The sequence below is a fragment of the Ptychodera flava genome, chromosome 17, assembly GCF_041260155.1.
Source record: "Ptychodera flava strain L36383 chromosome 17, AS_Pfla_20210202, whole genome shotgun sequence".
In the NCBI taxonomy this organism is placed as follows: Eukaryota; Metazoa; Hemichordata; class Enteropneusta; family Ptychoderidae; genus Ptychodera; species Ptychodera flava.
The window spans coordinates 2221140-2240650 of record NC_091944.1 but is presented as its reverse complement, the minus strand read 5'-3'; the positions used below and the strand labels follow the sequence as shown (position 1 = coordinate 2240650).

Sequence of the window (19511 nt, the reverse complement as noted above, 5' to 3'; positions counted from 1 at the left end):
GTGCTAATGATTTTATATGTTCATTTCTTTTGTAGAAAAATGTCAGCCGTCTACCTTTCTCTTTTCCCGTGTTTCAGTCAGCTGAGCATGGTACACGGCCCCTGCAGCGCCATTTTGGTGTCCATATCCACCCTTAGCAGAAATGTCACCAGTGAGTTCCATGTCTTCGTAATCAATGGCTATATAGCCTCCCCCAGCACCTCCTCCGTAATAGTTATTTCCTTCTCTGTAACCATTACCTCCGCTGACATCGATATGACCTATTTAGTAGAGATGGAAATAAACACAAGCATGAAATTTAATATCTAGCATCTGATGATATTACCAATCATGGAAAATTATAATCATCCATACAAAATGACCAATAAAGTTTACTTCTCATGAGGTGGATGACAGATATCTTGATTGAGGATAACCAACCGATCTTTCTGTTTGGATATCAGAGATTAAGAGATCTACAATTATAGTGAACTTTGAATTAAAGTATTTCTCACCATTGCCTACTATTGTCTTAGTATCAATCCATACACTGCCACCAGCTCCACCACCTGCCTTGTTACCAGTGGTTATATCATTGGCATTTTGACCTCTGTAAAACAAAATGAACAATACCAGTTCAGCAAAACATTAAAGGTATACTGTCACCTGTTCCAATTTTGCCACAGTTACCATGGAAAGAGAAAATCTAACCAATCACAGATTTTAAGCGGGTGGCCGCTTTTTAAAAAAAGCGCCCTCACATGGGCATTTTGAATACCTAGGAACGCCCCTTTGACCATATATGGGCATATTTAGATTACAGGTGATTGTATACCTTTAACTCTCATCCCAAGAAAAGGACTTTGGGTAGAAAACTCGGACTGGCATCACATGTTCTGTCAAACATTACAAAGTTTAACTGTTTCTAAATTTGCTTCTGCAATATTAATGGAATCACAGTAAATGTCTATGGTTGGTTCAGTTGTTGAAAATTGAGAATTGAACCAAGTTGGAAAGGTTCAGTCATTTCTTCATGATTATGCAAAGTTTCACTAGAGACGACAAAGTTTAGAATGAGACATATCCACATACCTTGCACTGATCAATCCATGATGTTCAATGTAGTCAGCAATGATGTGAACAGCGCCCCCACCAGCTGGTGCAACAGACTGACTACACTGGTATGATCCACATCCGCCCACTTCACCCATTCCAACTGGCTCCACAACAGAATCATAAGCCTCACTGTGTAACGTTTCATGTTCTCCAATACCGCCATCTCCTCCATGAGCACCTCCAGAGCCTCCGAAGATGGTGTCTTTTTAATAGAGTGTGAAAAAGGAGAAGGAAAACATTGATTGATCGATCTCAAAAATATTCTCCACTTTGCAGATGTCAACAATCTAAGTGCAATGTAAAGCGTGGCCGGAAGGGTTCTGACTGGCCTAATTCATAAATGTTATAGTGGAGGCTCATTAATCAGGGTCTTCACCAACCAGCTGTTTTGCATCCTGAGATAATGCCTACACAACAAACACCTGGCATTGTGATCTGAATGTCTGATACCTTCAGCGTAGACTAATCAAATTCTACTGCCAGTGTTTCAAATGTTTTGTCAGTGACCATAGTGTGAACTGAAACCCTATGCTGTTGAGGGCCTGGCTGTTTACAGCGAACGTCAAAATGAACCGGAGATCAACTTTGATAAGCCCCTATCAATTTCCCTGGCAATCTTCCAATACCCCTTGAAAGCACGGAGGTACTTTGGTCAGTAAACATACACTGCGCCTGCTGTGCTATCTCCATTCGATCTCCCTATGCAAGCTTCTGCATGGATCAAACCATTTTGCGCCAGTTTACAGCTATGGCTGTTCGATATCAGTGTATTCAACGAAGCTCATGGCATAATTGTTATATATTACAAAACAATGGGACGCTGGATATCCCGAGACAGTATCGTTAGGAAAATGACACGTTTTCCCAGTACTTTCTTGATCTTTTGACCCTGCCCACCCCCGTCACCTTAATAGTATAGTTCATTACACAGTTACGTCCGCCATTGTTTATTTTCACTCACGGACCACAGCGATGTTAATTTTCATCCTCTGAACATGAAGTTTATTAGTTTGAAGCAATTATCCTTTCATCTGTGAAGAGTTTTACTGGTGACTATTACAATTTTCACTGCTATGTTGTTGTTTTCACAAGATGCAGACTGCTTTTCCGTGCAGTCAATCATAGACAGTTTCTCTACACTCTACAGTCCATGAGTCAATAAATGCCAGTTCACACGTGCACTATGCTGTTGATCGGCACATGACGTCCTCATGTCAAGTTTTGGGATTTTTTTATGCTGAAATTTCACCAAAATACCATTTCTGTATCCAGAGATTGTGTAATCAGTTTGATTTAAAACAGCGATATAAAACACTGTGTCAGTTAATCTTGGAAATTTCGGCTGAGTTTTGCTGTCTTATCTATGGTTGTCAATCAGTATGTGCACTGCATTAGGGCCTGTATAGAGAGACCCTGATGTAATCAAGGTATGCCAGTTCATAAAATCGTGAGCATATTTTTTTTTCTGTCTACATCGATTTGCCTTGCAATGGAATTTTAGGCAAGAAAGAGCATCATAGAAAAATGGTTGACAGGCGTTTCCCAAACCAGTATCGACACAGAAATGCATTGCTCAGCACTGTGAACGATGTCATAATGAAATACCGTAGAACTGGGCATTTCCACGAGTAGAAGTTCACCAGCTGCCGAGAGTCAAATCAGGGCCTCACTCAGTACAACAACATTGTCTTTCACTAGATAACCTAACTGGCTGTATCTCAGTCGTTCCATGTGAATGTTTCTAATTTTATGGCTCTCACACTGACAGTTGTTTACTTTGCAAGCTCATGGAATTTACTATTCAATTTGGGTAAAGTATGTCGTGTGACATGACTGCATATGGGAAATACTTCACGATAACAGGATCGACGCACGTAACAATGCAAAACAAGTTCTGTGAAAAATCGAGTTTGAAATTATTATTACAATTAAAGGTCTTAAAATCGCATGCTTTATTTCATTTCTTGTCAACCACTTTGGGCTTCAAAATGGTTTCTTCCGGAAAGGGAGCCAGAAATAGAAGGGAGATCGAATGGCGGTAACACAGCAGGCGCCTTGTATGTTTATTGGCCTGTTTATGGGCAACACTAACCAAAGTACCTCGGTGTTTTCCAAGGGATATTGGAAGATTACGAGGGAAATTGATAGGGGCTTATCAAAGTTGGTCTCCGGTTCATTTTGACGTTCGCTGTAACACAGATTATAGAGAAGTAATGTCAATGTTGTACTCACAGTCACCAGAATAGACAGAGTGCCCTGTGTAATCAGCATCTATGTGACCCTCTGCTGCAATGTTCATAGTGGAGGGAATCATCATCACATCTCTGGCCTTCAATACTCCTCTTGGACGAATGTCAATGCTGTTAGCTCTCAAAATATACTGTGCACTGGCTTCAACCATTTCAATGACACCACCATCAAGTATTGTGACGTCTGTGAATGAGAAGCTTCGACGAGAGCCCTCGGATGACGACCGTCCATTTGCACCAAATGCCAATTTGCCGTTTGAGATGGAGAGTTGCTTTGGACCGCCAAACCCACCATCAATGAAGAAGTCAATGTCGGACAACAGGACCTTTTGAGGAATGTTAATCTCACCTTTGTCGTAGACTCGAAGGTTACATGGGAAGTAGTATTCTGACTGCTTTATGCGAACAGTATGTCTGGGACCAACATGGAAGACGCCATATTTTGCATAGTCATTGTAGCTTTCACCGATAAAAACAGTCACTGTCAGTTCTTTTGGTAGAATTTGTGAAGCTTCAAAAGCAAAGTGTGCATTGCCGGACAGGACAAAGAAGTCTACTGAAAACTTTTCAGTCGGGAGAGCAATCCAGGTAACACCACTGGTGTCAGCGTGATTGAAATAATCATCTTCAGCAATCCGATCCTGCAAAACATGAAATGTGTTATAAAGGTAGTATGCCCCTAATTCGAAAGTGAAAGACTTACAACTTTTGCACAAACTTTCCTAAAGGAACCTTTCAACAATTCTCTTTCAAAATCAAGAAAAAAAATCGGGGACCACCATGCAAATGTTGGTACTATAGAAACAAGTAACACAAGATTTACCGATATTTAGAATTCAAAATGGCCACCATCCCTGTGTTAACTCCATGGGATAAAAAATTTTTGAATTTTGAAAAACTAAGCCAATGTAAAGTTTTCTTACACCAATAGCTTTAAAATGAACCCCTACAAGTGGTATGTTAAAAATTTAAAGAATTGCAAAAGTTTGAGAGTCTGATTATCTGTCCCCAAGGTGCGTTCTACCTTATAACAGTACATGTACTTGTGTAGTTTCTTTTCTGAATCACAACAAACTGATAAGCCAGCATTCCCTGACTCAACAGTTACGCTATTTAACTTAAAATATGTCATCAGTGAATATTCAAGTGTCATCTCCAACCATACTGGGCAATATTATCTTCCTCTCACAGACTGTCTATATCAGAATATCACAGGATGAACTATTATTTTTGAAAAATTCACAAAGAAAACAAACAATGCAAAAAATACTTTTAAATGTCGTTTCACGTACCAGATGAAATATATGTTTGCCTGTGCACTTTCCTTTTCAACAAAGATGTCATCGATGCATTGATATTTCTGTACCTTACTTTATTTTCTCAGACAAACTATGAGATGTTTATTAGTGTGAGAAGACATCCATTTTGCTATTTATAACTTGACGCTGATTCAATATTATTTTCTAGACAATGTGATCAAATTTTGGGGACTTTAATTTTTCATACACTCTAAAATACAAAACATTTTGTTTATCTTGAATAAAAGTTACTCATTTTTTACTTCAAAAAGCAATGGAATGTACATAGACATGCATAATTTTGCAATATGATAATAATTCTTGTATCTTTTGCTTTTTGTGAATTCCACTTCTTTGAGCTTCAAAAGAGCCCAAAGAGTAGTCCAAAAATGCATTGTAAAAGTTAAGAGGCCAAATATCTGTCCCCGAGGCACTTTCTTCCTTAAAATAGTTTGTCTTATCTGACTAAACTTGAAATGTATATTTAAAGTTATGAAAATTTGGTGTGATGCTGGACAATATTTGGTTCATATGAAATTTAACATTGTCCTGGGGGTACGGGAGCACCTAAACACTGGGACCAATCTTCATTACAAAAACAATGAGGTGTTTGTAAGGGCCTCCCTATCTGCATGAAGAGACTTCACCTCTATTATGCTGATGATTAGGCTATTCGGTCTAAATAGTCTATTCACCACCATAATCCTAGGGGTGAATTTTTTCACTAAACTAGGGAGGCTTATAGTGTCAACTCTTCAATCTTGTTGATAGTCTGGTCCCCTGACCCATTTCTACCACTGGCTGCACTGCTCGGGAAAATAGGGTCAGAAATTGGCTATTGTAAGCATGGCTGTCATTGGTCAATAGTACGAGCGCAGTGATTGCATTGAATTTAATATACATAAGTTAAAGCTACCAATCAATTTTAGATTTTGTTTGCCCATAGAGTAATTTTACTTCGCTCCATGGTTTCCCACACCAAGAATCCTATGTTAACATTTAATGAAAAACGAAAAATCACTTATTTTTGAGTCATTGCCGTAAATGCAAAGGAAGGATAGTCTATCACGTATGAAAAAAACCATAGATGATAATCGTCATTTCACTACTAAGTGCCATCATAGAAGTACAGAGTCGCAGACTGAAAAGTGAAACTGTGAAATGAACTTCAATGCTCATTGTTTCATAGTCTAATTGCCTCTTTTCCGATGTACTGATCACATGATATCTTGTCAGGTGACTATGCAGTCAAAATTCTGACGAAAATGGCAGCCCGTACCCAGCCGTGCAGCCAGTGGTTGAGTATGTTTCCATTGATATACTTCCGGTTTGCCAATTAGTTTTAGCATTTGTACAGAACTTACTGCATTTGTTTTTTGTCCATTGTTGTCAATGAACAATTGGTTTTTCCTGTTGCCTTCTTCTATCCATTCACGATATACAGTGCCAGCTGCTCCAGGTTCCCAGTTGGAGGCACCTCCATATGCTGTCATGGTACCGTCAAAGTAGTCCTGGTTTGTGTGCACAGCAATGCGGCCACCAGCGCCACCTCCACTCTGAGATCCAACAGCTGTAAGGTGTAAAGTGGCCAATCAACGGTCAAAAGGACTAACCTCGGTATGTGAAAACTTAATCAATTGATCAATTTAAATACTCATTCAATGGAATAATCTTAGTATGCGACAACTTAATGAGTACTGTAATTGATCAAGCTGTTTGTTGATTTTTAAAATTCTTGTTGCAAATATTAGCAACATTTTGATATAGAATGGATGTAGAAGCACTGATTTCTCTTTGTGTCTCACATACTTAAACTTTTAAACCATTCTCTTTGAAAACAAACAGAAAACAAAATGGGTATGTATGCAAGTTTGGAATATAAAATTATAAATAATATTATCTGGACTGTGCATTCAACTTACGAAATAGCTATTTACTTACAATAAATAGGGTTTGACATAAATTATTTGGACTTAACAATGGTCAGTTACTCATGCTTCAACTCTTACCATTATTTGAATGATAGCTCCTTTAAAACGAGAGTTTAAACTTCTTTTGTTTTTTCTGTCCAGTTTTCAAAAATTCATACTGAAACACACTTGACTGCAGGAAAGCATTCTACCAGAATTGTTTGAATTAGTCTGCAGACCAAACATCTTTTTGGTGGCACTTAAAAACATGATCAGTTAAGACATTGTGGTTTCCATACCTGGACCGCCATTGACTTGAATGTTTCCAACACCGGTGAATATATCTGAAGAGATCAGGACACTGCCTCCACTGGCACCACCTCCTCCACCATTGGAATCCCCGGCACCACCGTTACTTTGAATGGAACCTATTGGCATAAATATTCAATAATTGCGATGTTGTTGTACACGATGGTAACCAGGGAAATGTTAGCAAGAGTCCCTACTCCTTTTAACAGGGATCGTCTTGATATATAAATGCAATCAGATTAGGGGACATCGAAAATCTTATCAGAGCTCCAAGATTCCAAAGTTCTAAAACCTTACAAAAACACTGAATTGTTTATAAAATGTTTACCACAACCCTTAGACGTGACTTTTTGGAAATGTAAATTTTCAAACAACTGCAAGACTTATCTGGAGCAGTCATTTTTAACTGAACAAAATCTGTACCAATTTCACCAACATATTACACGTAAATATTCAAAACATGAACATTCTGCATATACGACTTTGTTTGGCCACTTACATAATTTGTATTCTTGCATTCATGGACTTGTAGAACACAACAAAATGCCACTGCCAACTGATTAAGGAGCAATGCGATATCTGACATTCAATTGTTAACAGAATTCAGTATACCCCTAATACTAACCCTTTCACCAACATGGTTTGGTCCAAATCTACAATCAACAATGGTAATTGTGGCCATGTTCACAAGGAATCAGGCTGAACAGGTTTAACTTTTGGAAGTAGTTTACCCTTCCGTGAAATTAAATTTTTGTTGTCTGATGCAGCTTTGATCTGTAAAGATAAAACCTTGAGGGTTGTGTTAGGGGGGAGGGGTTTAGAATTTAAAAATGTCTTGGAAACTGACCATCAATCCGTACTGACTTCTTTGCATTAATCTTCAACACTCCTCCTCCTTGAGATTTCTCATTACTGGCCACACTGCCAAAATCTTCCGGATGAACAAAATCACCATAGAACTTTCCTCCGCCTGTTGAAAGGGTTCCTCTACCACCTTGTCCTCCATGGCCGGCACCAGATCCCCAAACATGGGCCTCACCATAACCAGCCTGACCACTGTTCAGGGACTGTCAATGTACAGTAAAACAGGCAAATTTTAACATACTAAAATTCAACAAATAATTGCAAGCAGTATCAAGAACATGTGTTTCCAGTATCACATAAATTTGCAAATTTAAATAATTGCACTGCATTTAACAAAAAATAATATCCCATGGAGCATTGCACTGAATTGAAGTGTTCAGCAAAATACTCAAGAGTAGTATACAAGTCAAATTTTTGGTTAACAACTGCAGCAACAAAATACACATTCACTGGTTTCAGATCGAAGCTTATCTACAAATTCGCTTACATTATTTTATTTGTACCTTTTGACACAATCAAGAAATATTGGGGAAAGTAGTGTTAAAAGCGTATTTTTGCCAAATTCCACTGAATATCATCTGACAGAACTTTATTACTACATAGATTTTGATAAAAAAAAGTTATTATCTTCTTTGAAACATTGTGCATTTTCATCTAGTCGGAAATATGAGGGTTCAATGTTTTGAATCCACAGAGAATTTTTCCTACTTTCACGACAGATCTTAAGATTCCAAGACCATTAGCTGTATTTTACTGCATAGTGTGACTTTTCCAATGGGTAATGAAATCAGAAGTGAATTCCCAGTCTTACATTAAGATTAATTATTTTTCTCTTAGCTATGAGCAAGACAAGTGAATCTTACATACTTTTTCGCTGAGGTCTATGACAGCCTGGTCCTCTACGATGACAGTGTCAGCAACCAACGTTAGTCTGTCTGCTTCAAATGTACCACCACTAGCTAAATGGAGGGTAGTAACTGAGAGAGTAAGGCCATCTTCATCACTTTCAGATATGATACTGCCACCACCGTGCACGGTGAGTTCTTCAAAACGGAGGGTTCGAATGCTGTGATGAGTGTCATTGCTAATATGTCTATTGGATGAAAATAAACATGTCAATCTTACGTCATTTACTTACAATAAAATATATAAACAAACAAACAAACAAGTAATGCATTTTACATATGAACAAAGGAATCACAATGCGTTTAATCAAAACAAAAACTCAGCAGATGAACAGCTAACTCTTTATTTACAGGTTGACAGACGTAAATTTGGCCAAAAAAGTTAATGGTTTGTGTGATTTTTGCCTTTGTTAGCATTTTTTTCAGGGGGCACTACAGTGACCCAGACATCTGATCGGATCTCTATAAAAGAACATGACTTTACATGCCAGGAATTCATGGCTGGTTACTGTGTATAGAACTACCATGGTGACAATATTTCTACTTGAGTGAACAGTAAGTGCTATTTGATTCTGGTTGCGTTAATGTGGTATGCACCTAAAAAGTAAAGGAATACCAAACTTTTGCTCAAACTTTCCTCAACGAAATTTTTCACCATTCTCTTACCTAATCAATCATAAAATTCAGGGATCACCATGGAAAATTTGGTATTACAGAAACAAATTACCCAACATATATTGGTATTTGAAATTCAAAATGGCTGCCACCACTGTGTTAACTCTATGTAAAAAAACAAAACCTTCAATTTTCAAAAAACCAAGATGAAGAAATTTTCCTTACTCTGAGAGCTTTGAAATAAACCCCTACAACAAGTGGCTGATAAATAAAGAATTGTAAAAAATTGAGAGTTTGAATATATGTAGTCATGGTGCATTCTACCTCAAGCCTCACAGCTGCATTTGGTAAAAAAATACTTCAGAAGTACAAACAGAATGAGAACTAGGGAAATTATAGCTAAAGATGAGTTTTCATGTGTACATACCTTAATACCAGACTACCACCAAGGCCAACACTGATGTTTCGTCCTCCAGTTAGAATACCCTCTACGATCACTTTAACATCATAAATTTCTATCAGTTCTGAAATGTCAAGTTCACCTTGTGGATAGATTATTGCACCCCATCGAAGACGAGGACTTGCATGGGGTAGTTCAACATCAAAGATCTGTTGGCAAAAGACAAGACATTCATAGAATGCAATATAAGCTACAAAATGCCATATTGCAGTACCATAAGGCCAAAAAAAATAATAGGATTGTTTCTGGTCATTGACATGTGGCAAAAATGATGCGGCGACGCCATTTTTTTTCAATTTTCAAAACTTTTTGGTGGAATTTGATATATTTTTCCCTTCTTTTCCATAGGGGCAAATGAAAAACAGGAAAAAAAAAGAGTTGACACACACACTTTGAAGTGATGTGTGCGGTGACCAGAAACAAATCAATTTTTTTGGCCTGACGCTTTCCTTTTGCAGGATTGCATTTCTTTCATTTATGGCTAGTTTTCGCAGAGTTCTATTTTACTGATACATTATTTTATTATTTTTTAATGTTAATTTATGGATGCAGAAATAAAAAATTCCCTTGGAATTCAGTATTCTATAGTAAAGTTAAATCCACTAATTAAAATAAAATATTTATCATAAATATTGATTTATAGTTAGAAATATCTTAACTGCCATGTTCTATTTTATTTCATGAAATATGGCCAAGTAAAAAAAAATGTGTTTCTGGAAACATGCCTCTCAAAATTAGGTTGGAGGACTGTTTGTATTTTTCTTATTGTTGGCTGAGACCCATCAAATAATCTTATTTGCTTGAAATTTTTTGTTGAAATGTGAAAAAGTCTGTGGTTGGTGGGTTTTTCTAGGGTTTTTTGGTTTCCGGGAACACATTTTTTTATTTGGCCTAATAAATTTTTTTTCAAGATGTGAGACAGATTACACTCAGTGTGACATTTTTCGGACAGGGTGCTGAATTTCGCCTAAAGTCGTTTCATAAATGACCAGCAATACGAAATCTTATTACCATACCTTTCGAAACTTTATTGTGGTTATCCTCAAACTCAGTTGACACGACGGGAGTGGTATTTCGGGGTCAAAGAGGCCAAAGTTTTGACCCCATGTCGATGGCGTAGTAATCGGACTGCAATCCCAGAAATCGGACGTCGTGTTTGGAATGTGATTAGGAGCTAAGTATTGATAATTTGAAACTTCAAACCACCAATTATTAATTTCGATGTGTTTAGAAAACTGTATATAAGAATATTTCATGATAATTAGTTTATGTTTAATCCATGGACGACTCAACTATATTTCGCGTGTATAGCGCTTAGATATCGGACACGGGCTGTCTCTCTGTGTGTTGCTTTCGGCACCTTGTATCGTACGGTGTGGCTAACTTCGCTAAGTTTGTTCAGCGAGTATTACTTATAATTGTTTCCATTGCATATTTTGTTTGTATTAGAATCGCACAGGCATTATTTAATAAAAATAGCGAGTATATTTCATTGTATGGAATTATTTACCTGTCAAGTTTTTACGCGGTAAGTCACTTACTACGTTCACACGATTATGCTAAATATTTTCTGTCCGAAAACTTGTACACTTCTTACGTTCATTAAATGTACTTTTTTTCTCGAAACAACTGCGCAGTTTTCGTTAAAACTACATGCAATCGTAGCGAACAATGGAAAGAATATTTTCAAAATCATTATTCTCCCCAACATTTGAAATTCAATGCTAAATAAGGACTTTAGTCAAAATTTCAGTTACTTTGACCTGACGGCAGTTTGTTGACAGTATCACTGACGCGGTGTCAGACGACAATTTGTGACCGCCGCTCGTAGTGAACTCAATAGCTTCTACAAAAAAAACTATCGAAAACGGGACAACAGTGTCACCTGACTTAATATGAGGTCACATGACCTGTAAAACGCTATCGATACGGAGCGAAGTGAGTGTAACTAACAGCATGTCACTAAATGTCCGAAAACTGAGGTCGTCCGAAAACTGTCACACTGAGTGTATTTGTTCACATTTAAAATTTCCAGGTATTCTCACTTTATTTTCATACCAGTAAATGAAAGGCTGTATGCACCTAGCCTGTAAGATTCACTATGATTGGTCTGTTACTTAATATGTTATTGTTAGATCAATCTGTGCATTTATGTAAAAGGTGCATAAACCCTGGGCCAATTGGTATGAATGTTCTTACATGATACAGGTCAGGTGGTTAGCAAAGCATCACTCGCTGTGCTAGGTATGAACTCTTTTTACAAACAATTCAGAATTAAATTCTTACCTGCATTGGTCCAACATGAACCATTCCTGAACCATCACCTGATGACTTCTCTGTGTAAACCATCTGGTCCTGTCCATTGTCTGGCCATGGTCTCACTATGGCCAGGTGTGCCTGTCCTGTAATTTGCATATCGATGAAGGAGAACTCTTCTCCTGGTTGGTCAACTATCCAGGTTCTGCAACTGTCAGTTCCCCTGTGTCTGCCAATGAGATGCAAGTAGTCAAGCTGTTCCACCAATGGGGAGCCTGCATTGTTGTTGTCAACAAGGATTGAGATGTTTCCTGTCGGAATGCTGTGAAGTATCACTGTACCAGCTCCTCCTGGTTCATATGAGCTTTCTCCTCCAAATGCCTGCAGGTTACCATAGAAATAGTTGTCATCAAAATCGATGGTGATGCGACCTCCGCCACCACCGCCGCCACGATAGCTGCCGCTGTTCGGTACAGAGCCACCATTCACTGATATTGTACCATCACCATGAAACTCACGACTTTGCATGTAGACGCCACCACCACTGCCGCCACCACTTCGACCATTTGCCGCAGGGTTACCATTGGCCATGACATTACCACGAATTTCAATATTGTCTGCAATGAGGCTGATAACTCCGCCACCAGGGCCACCATAATCAACATATCTGTCAGAGCTGCCACCACCAGTGCCAAAGTTTTTGGGATGATGCAAGTATCCAAATGCTGGTCCAACTGTGCTTGTTTTGTATCCTTGGCCCCCACTTCCTCCGTGACCTCCTCCAGATGCACCTGAGACCAAAAACAGGCGCAGAAAATTAACCATGATGATGATATCACAAGGAATTGTTGACTTAAGGTAGTACACACTTTGTAATCGAAAGCCTTAAAATTTTCCTCAAGCTTTGAAACTTTCAACCATTCTCAAAACAAATCAAGAATAAAAATCAGGGGTTACTGTGCAAATTTTGGGTTGAAGAGAATCAAATTTTGACATTTACTGATATTTGAAATTCAAACTGGCCACAATTCTGTGTTAATTCAAGGCGAAAAGTTCAATTTTTGGTATGTACACTAAGCTGGTGAAAGCTTTCCTTACTCCAAGAACTTCAAAATGAGAAATGAGCTCCACAAGCAGTACACAAGAAAAGAATATTAAAAATTGGCAGTTTTAATATACCGGTATATCTCCGAGGTGCATTCAACCTTAAAACAGCATGGCCATTCAGAAACTGTCGTTTGTTTGATTTAATTGTTTAATGTTTTCAGGGAACAAACATCAAAGGACTTCAGCAGGGTTTTTGTATAACCTGTTTAGGGTTTAGTTTACACTTGATTATACTACTTACTGTATGGCAACAATAATATTACATTTCAATGTTTGCTAGGACAATCAGGTCTTCTCAGCTTTTTAGGTGAGTTTTTTAATCAAAGACAACAGTGAGATTAAGAAGTTGCCATGAGAGGCACAGAACAACTTCCTTGAGCTAATTATACAACCTCTGCTGTATTGGACTTCTTCTCAGAAATCTACACAATGTCATACTTTTCTTAACACACACAGTACCACAGATTGTAACTATGTATGAAATACTTCAGAAGCTGTAGATCCTCACCCCAATATTCACTGTTTATGCCGCCATTTCTGTAGTCTCTACTCTGACCACTCACATCAACTACCCCTGCCTGGTCAATCAGGATGGTATCTGCTGTGACTTCCAACCAGTGTGTCTACAAAACAAAAATACATTTTGTGACCATGAAATTGCAAAACAGCATTTGATCCTCCAGAATGGAACACACTCAATTACCTTCAATTCGTTTTATCCAACTAGATTACAATTTTGGAGTGAGTATTTTTGGGAAGAAGGGAAATGTGTCTTGTCTGTATAAATTGCAACATGTATTCATTTCTAATGACAATAACAATTGTCAAGCAAACTGATTCAGTCATTGCTGGCACCAAGGGGCAAATATCAGATAAACCCTGTAGTCCTTCAATACTAGATATTTTTCATATCTGACAAGAATTATTCCTTGATATAACTATTATATGTTAACACCTTAATATATTGGCTTGATTTAACCTGTTAACCCCTAATTCCCTAAAAACAGGTCCACACTCACCGTTGACAACAATGGATTTGGGCCGAACCATTCTAGTAAAAGGGATAGAGTTGTTAAATACGAGCACAGCAAAAGTGTGATTTGCTTACCTGCAGAGATCCTCCTGGGTGAATATGGAGTCTTTCCTTGATGTCAAGTACCAAAGATGGGTAGTCTGGGTTGATATCAGGTGAATAGAGATCTGGTGGGTACCAGGACTGTATCTCACCATCTGCCCAGATCTGTAGGTTATGCAGTGACAGTGTCTTCTTATCCTGTCCAGATGAGTGGCCCTGTATTTGATGGATGGAAAGGTATGACATTTGACAGCTGTGATCCTACCAACATCACTGGGAGTGTTTGTGATGTAGTGTCTGTTAATTTTGTTAATTATTTTTATACATGATAAGAGAGACAATTTCTTCCACGTATATGAACTCAGAAAGTCTGCACTTAGTTTTCCCACCGTTGAGGACATTGTCTGATTGAAAACATGATACAACGTAGCACACAAGGGTTTATTTTTACCAAAGATTTCAAAAAGCCCAGATTTTATTAATATTATCTAATTTCTAGTACAAATATGTTTTTCTCACCTAAAAGAAGAAGTATATTTGTACAAGACACTAGATAATTATCAAGCTTCTAGGACTAATATATTTTCTCATCTTTCTCATCTCAAAGCAGAAAAACTGGCAGTGTAGCAATATCAAAAGAGGCAAGCTAAACTGAGAAATAGTTTGAAGAATTGAATAATTGTAACATAATGTAGGCACTGTTTTTCTCCATTACCTCATATCCAACATGAAAATTGATGTCCCTTCCAATTGTAAGATCATGAACACCATCCATCTCACCATCCAGGTGAATGTCTTGATAATCCAGTTGTGCTACAGTAAGAGCTGTCATGTGACAAACAACAACAATTATTGATGATCCAACACAAACATTGATGTTTGTCATCATTTTCTTTATCTACAAATATGGCATTTATTGTAATATTTGGTTTCTGATATTGTTCTACAGTTTAAAGGCACATGAGCTGTAACTTTTGGCATTATTTTCATGATTTTATATTTAGATTAAAATTAGTTCATAGAAATGTCCTTACTCAGAAATGTTTATTCAAGTATAATTATCCACAGAGCAGGACTGCATGGGGAGGTTTCAGTAAGACAAATAATAAACGGGTGCCGCACCCAAATATGGCTGCCTCTATACAACTACACGATAAACAGCATAAATGGTGTATTTACATATTTGAATCTTTACAAATACAACATGGTGCAACCCACTGAAAGGACTGGAAAGGGATTCACTCCACTTTGACAAAAAATTCTGTTTTTCACATAAAATGGCAAGATTTTGAAACTGGCGGGAAATTTAAAATGAACAAAAATCTGTTCAATTTTTTCCTATTCTGCCACAATCAAACATTGTTGAGGCATAGTTAATTGTTCAATTTGCAGGTTGCAATTACTATCTGAGGAAATTGGAGGTACCTTGAGGTTGGACAAATTTTGCGGTTGCAGCTCATAGGCCTTTAATTAACTTCCAACACATTTCATAACACAAGACACTGATCTGATGGATGTTTCCTGGATATTGAAACCAGCTAAAGCTGGTAGCATAAATAAAGTACGTTTGATATGAAGATTATTTACATTTTTCAAACAATATTTTAGCATTATCAAACACACAAAGATTACTGATTGAACAAAAGAAACTTTAATGTCATCAATTTCTGTACTACACAGAACATCAATATTTAATAAAGCAACCCTAGTTTTTATCGAAAGCTGTTGGGTATTTTAATATAAAGGTGGTAACAAATCCTGGTGTTATCCTGTAAACTTTGTGGCAGAGAAATGGTAAAACTGTTTTTTTTTTGTGAAGAAAACTTTAAATAACAAGGGAACAAATGTGTTCACTGTTTCAAGCATGATAATCTTTGCCGACTAAAACCATGAGAAATTTGAGATATTTTAGGAAAAAGTGACATAATAGCCTAATTAGGGCTTGCAGTTAGCTGATTAATCGTAATAACTGAACTGCTACTTACATTTTGGTAGTTTCATATATGAATCCTCATAGATGTAAAACGAGGCTGGAAATGGTGATTGTGAATCCGTAATCCTGATCAAGTAATCACCGGATGAATGGATCATTCCAGTCAGATCTCCGTAAAGCTTTCCAATCTCTACTGTTGTTGTGCCGTCTTCAAACTTCTCAAATACCAAATGTGCCCCTTGGTCTATGTGTACATGGTCGAACACATAGTCAGTGACTTCATGGCTGGTGTCTGTCACGATATAGGTGCGTCCTGAGTCTTCGTGTAGCTCATGCAGAAGATGGTCACGGAGCGGTTTTTTGTCACGGTTGTTGACCTTGAGTGTGGTTTCTGTGCCATTTGGTGTGGTATTTGAAATGTAGATAGTACCAGCACCTCCTGATTCCTTGTAACTTTTACCTCCATATGCTTGGATTTCACCTCGGAATCTATTCTCTTCCATTGTATAAATGCCAATACGACCACCTCCACCACCACCGCCTATTTGCCATTCCTGTTCAAAATAATTAAGATCAAATAAAAAGTTGGAAAACAATCCTTTCATCAAATACTCCTGAATTGAAACTTTAATACCTTTTTCCTAACTCAATCTACAACATTTATCTTCAAAGATTGACTGTCATTTTATACAATGTGTGAATAACAATACTCACCTCGTTCAGAAACTACATTCTATTGCTCAGACATACAATGTGTGAATCACACTTACCCGACATTCAGAAACTACATTCTATTGCTCAGAACATACAAGGTGTGAATCACAATACTTACCTCATTCAGAAACTAAAATCTATTTCTTAGACATACAATGTATGAATCACAATACTTACCTCATTCGGAGATGCCCGCTCATTAGCACAATATCGCCCTGTTTTGATATCACCATGATACCAATGCCAATGGTTTCTACGGTTATAACTGTGGTTACAATCATTAATGCAGTTTGAATCTCTCCAGTACTTATAGTCTGTACACTGAAGACATCGGCGTTCAGAATCACAAACACTGCAATGTGGTACACAAGCACCGTCTCCTCCATTGGAAATGATTTTCCCACTCCCTAATAGAAATGTTCATAATATATGATCATTATGTTCCATCCTTGTATATTTAGTACCTTAATTAGGATAATTTGTCATATGTGTCAAAGTCACCAACATTTTACTATGAAGAAATCCTTTCAACTTATCTTTACTTTAACTTTATTGTCATAACACTTGGAGAACTCATACCATGAGCAGATAAAGCAAGTGGGGAAATATCAGTAAGATTCATTTCTAATATTCATACATTCATTTATATATTTTGCTAGTGGTACACATATGTGGGAAATATCAGTAAGATTCATTTCAATATTCATACATTCATTTATATATTTTGCTAGTGGTACACATATGTGGGAAATATCAGTAAGATTCATTTCTAATATTCATACATTCATTTATATATTTTGCTAGTGGTACACATATGTGGGAAATATCAGTAAGATTCATTTCTAATATTCATACATTAATTTATATATTTTGCTAGAGGTACACATATGTGGGAAATATCAGTAAGATTCATTTCTAATATTCATACATTCATTTATATATTTTGCTAGTGGTACACATATTATTTCGGTGTTCATCACATATATTAGTTTATTTTGTGAGGTCAACTCATTGAATTGGGGATTGTAAAGTTGGATGTTGAGCCGCACTTTTCAATCCCAGGTTCTGGCATTAGTGGAGTTCTCCTCCCAGTCAAACACATGGCCAGTATGATGTTTGATTTCTATAACATTAATTACACAAACTGATCTCAACCTTTTGTCACCTTTTGCTAATCCTGCAAAAAGAGTTTATACAAGCGTTTGATTGACGGTCGGTTCAAATCGCCAACGGTCATTGATTCCCCACCACAAACGCTCAAATTTCCTAAAAAATTGTCTTCCAGTCGCGTTAGACTTTGAATATAATCACAGAGTTCGATCGGCAGCAACTTCGCGCTGACCGCTTGGCAGTCTGTCTGCGTTTTTGCGGCCGGGGAAAACTAAAAAGTGGCATTTTCTGGAGCGTGTGCCCCCATGTTGCCTGTTTGGTGTCCACTTACACAGCTTCGCGTCCTTTTAAAAGGAGGCTCCGCCTTTAACAAGTCATCGTTGATGACACAGTCCCCACTTCTTAATGGGTACTTTGATTACAGGTCCTCAGAGAGGATAGAGTCCTCTTCATTAGGTCTGTGATCAAAATACTTTTTAATAAATTCGCTTGATACATGTCTGAGTTGTGGTTCAGGACATGAAAAAATCGTAATAAAATGGCCACACGGCGGCCATATTGGATCTTATCACAAAACAATTCAATGTGCATGTGTGTGACATAGGTCAAAGTCCTTGTACCAACTTTGAATAAAATCGGTTGAGATATGCCTGAGTTATGGCTCTGTACATGAAAAAATCGTAACAAAATGGCTGCATGGAGGCCATATTGGATCATATCACAAAACAAATTGATGTGCATAGCTATAACATTGGTCAATATCCTTGTACCAACTTTGAATAAAATCGGTTGAAACATGCCTGAGTAATGGCTCTGTACATGAAAAAATTGTAATAAAATGGCCGCCTGGTGGCCATATTGGATTGTATCACAAAAAAAATTGACATGCATATGTATGACATAGGTCAATGTCCTTGTACCAACTTTGAATAAAATAGGTTGAAACATGCTAGAGTAATGGCTCTGTACATGAAAAAATCATAATAAAATGGCCGCCTGGCAGCCATATTGGATCGTATCACAAAACAAATCAACGTGCATCTGTATGACATATGAAGTAATCCATTTACTAAGTTTGAATGAAATCGCTCCAGGCGTCTCTGAGATATCTGCGTGAACGGACGGACGGACGCACGCACGCACAGACGCACGCACGCACGCACGCACGGACACACGCACGCACGGACATGACCAAACCTATAAGTCCCCCCGGACGGTGTCCGTGGGGACTAATAAGTTGGTTTCTCTGCTTAGAATATCTATTACAATGGAGTAGGAAATGTATTTCATCTTCTATTTCTTGATTGTTACAGTAATCACATGGTCTGTTAATAAGTAACATGTTTCTATTTTCACTTTATGGTTACTTAATCTGAAATTGGAGAGAGATTCCTGTAGTTTAGGATTTTTTATATGGTTAAGGCATTTTTCTTGTTGAATGTTCTTCTTAAAAATTCTATATGTTCTTGTTTCCACAGTCTTTGTTTTTATTGTCAAAGTTTATTTTTTTTCCCATTTTATTACATACAGGGTTTGCAGTGCTAGACTGGAATGTTTGATAATTCTGTCTTTGAGAGTATCGTCTGAGAATCAAGGAGGTTATTTTCAATT

At 37.5% G+C, this 19511-nt stretch overlaps 1 protein-coding gene across 1 annotated transcript in view; it reads right to left on the bottom strand.

Moving 5' to 3' along the window:
- The window catches only part of LOC139115128 (uncharacterized), a 61859-nt gene that overhangs the window by 25438 nt on the left and 16910 nt on the right, over positions 1 to 19511 (bottom strand). The window contains exons 14-28 of the mRNA XM_070677032.1: positions 16968 to 17197; positions 16129 to 16630; positions 14859 to 14968; positions 14177 to 14359; positions 13577 to 13691; positions 11992 to 12752; positions 9673 to 9854; positions 8593 to 8818; positions 7709 to 7928; positions 6852 to 6980; positions 6007 to 6212; positions 3328 to 3985; positions 1072 to 1297; positions 495 to 589; positions 55 to 260 (exon numbers count right to left, since the gene is read on the bottom strand). Coding sequence (XP_070533133.1) covers positions 55 to 260; positions 495 to 589; positions 1072 to 1297; positions 3328 to 3985; positions 6007 to 6212; positions 6852 to 6980; positions 7709 to 7928; positions 8593 to 8818; positions 9673 to 9854; positions 11992 to 12752; positions 13577 to 13691; positions 14177 to 14359; positions 14859 to 14968; positions 16129 to 16630; positions 16968 to 17197 — 4049 coding nt within the window. The remainder of the gene's footprint in view (positions 1 to 54; positions 261 to 494; positions 590 to 1071; positions 1298 to 3327; positions 3986 to 6006; positions 6213 to 6851; positions 6981 to 7708; positions 7929 to 8592; positions 8819 to 9672; positions 9855 to 11991; positions 12753 to 13576; positions 13692 to 14176; positions 14360 to 14858; positions 14969 to 16128; positions 16631 to 16967; positions 17198 to 19511) is intronic.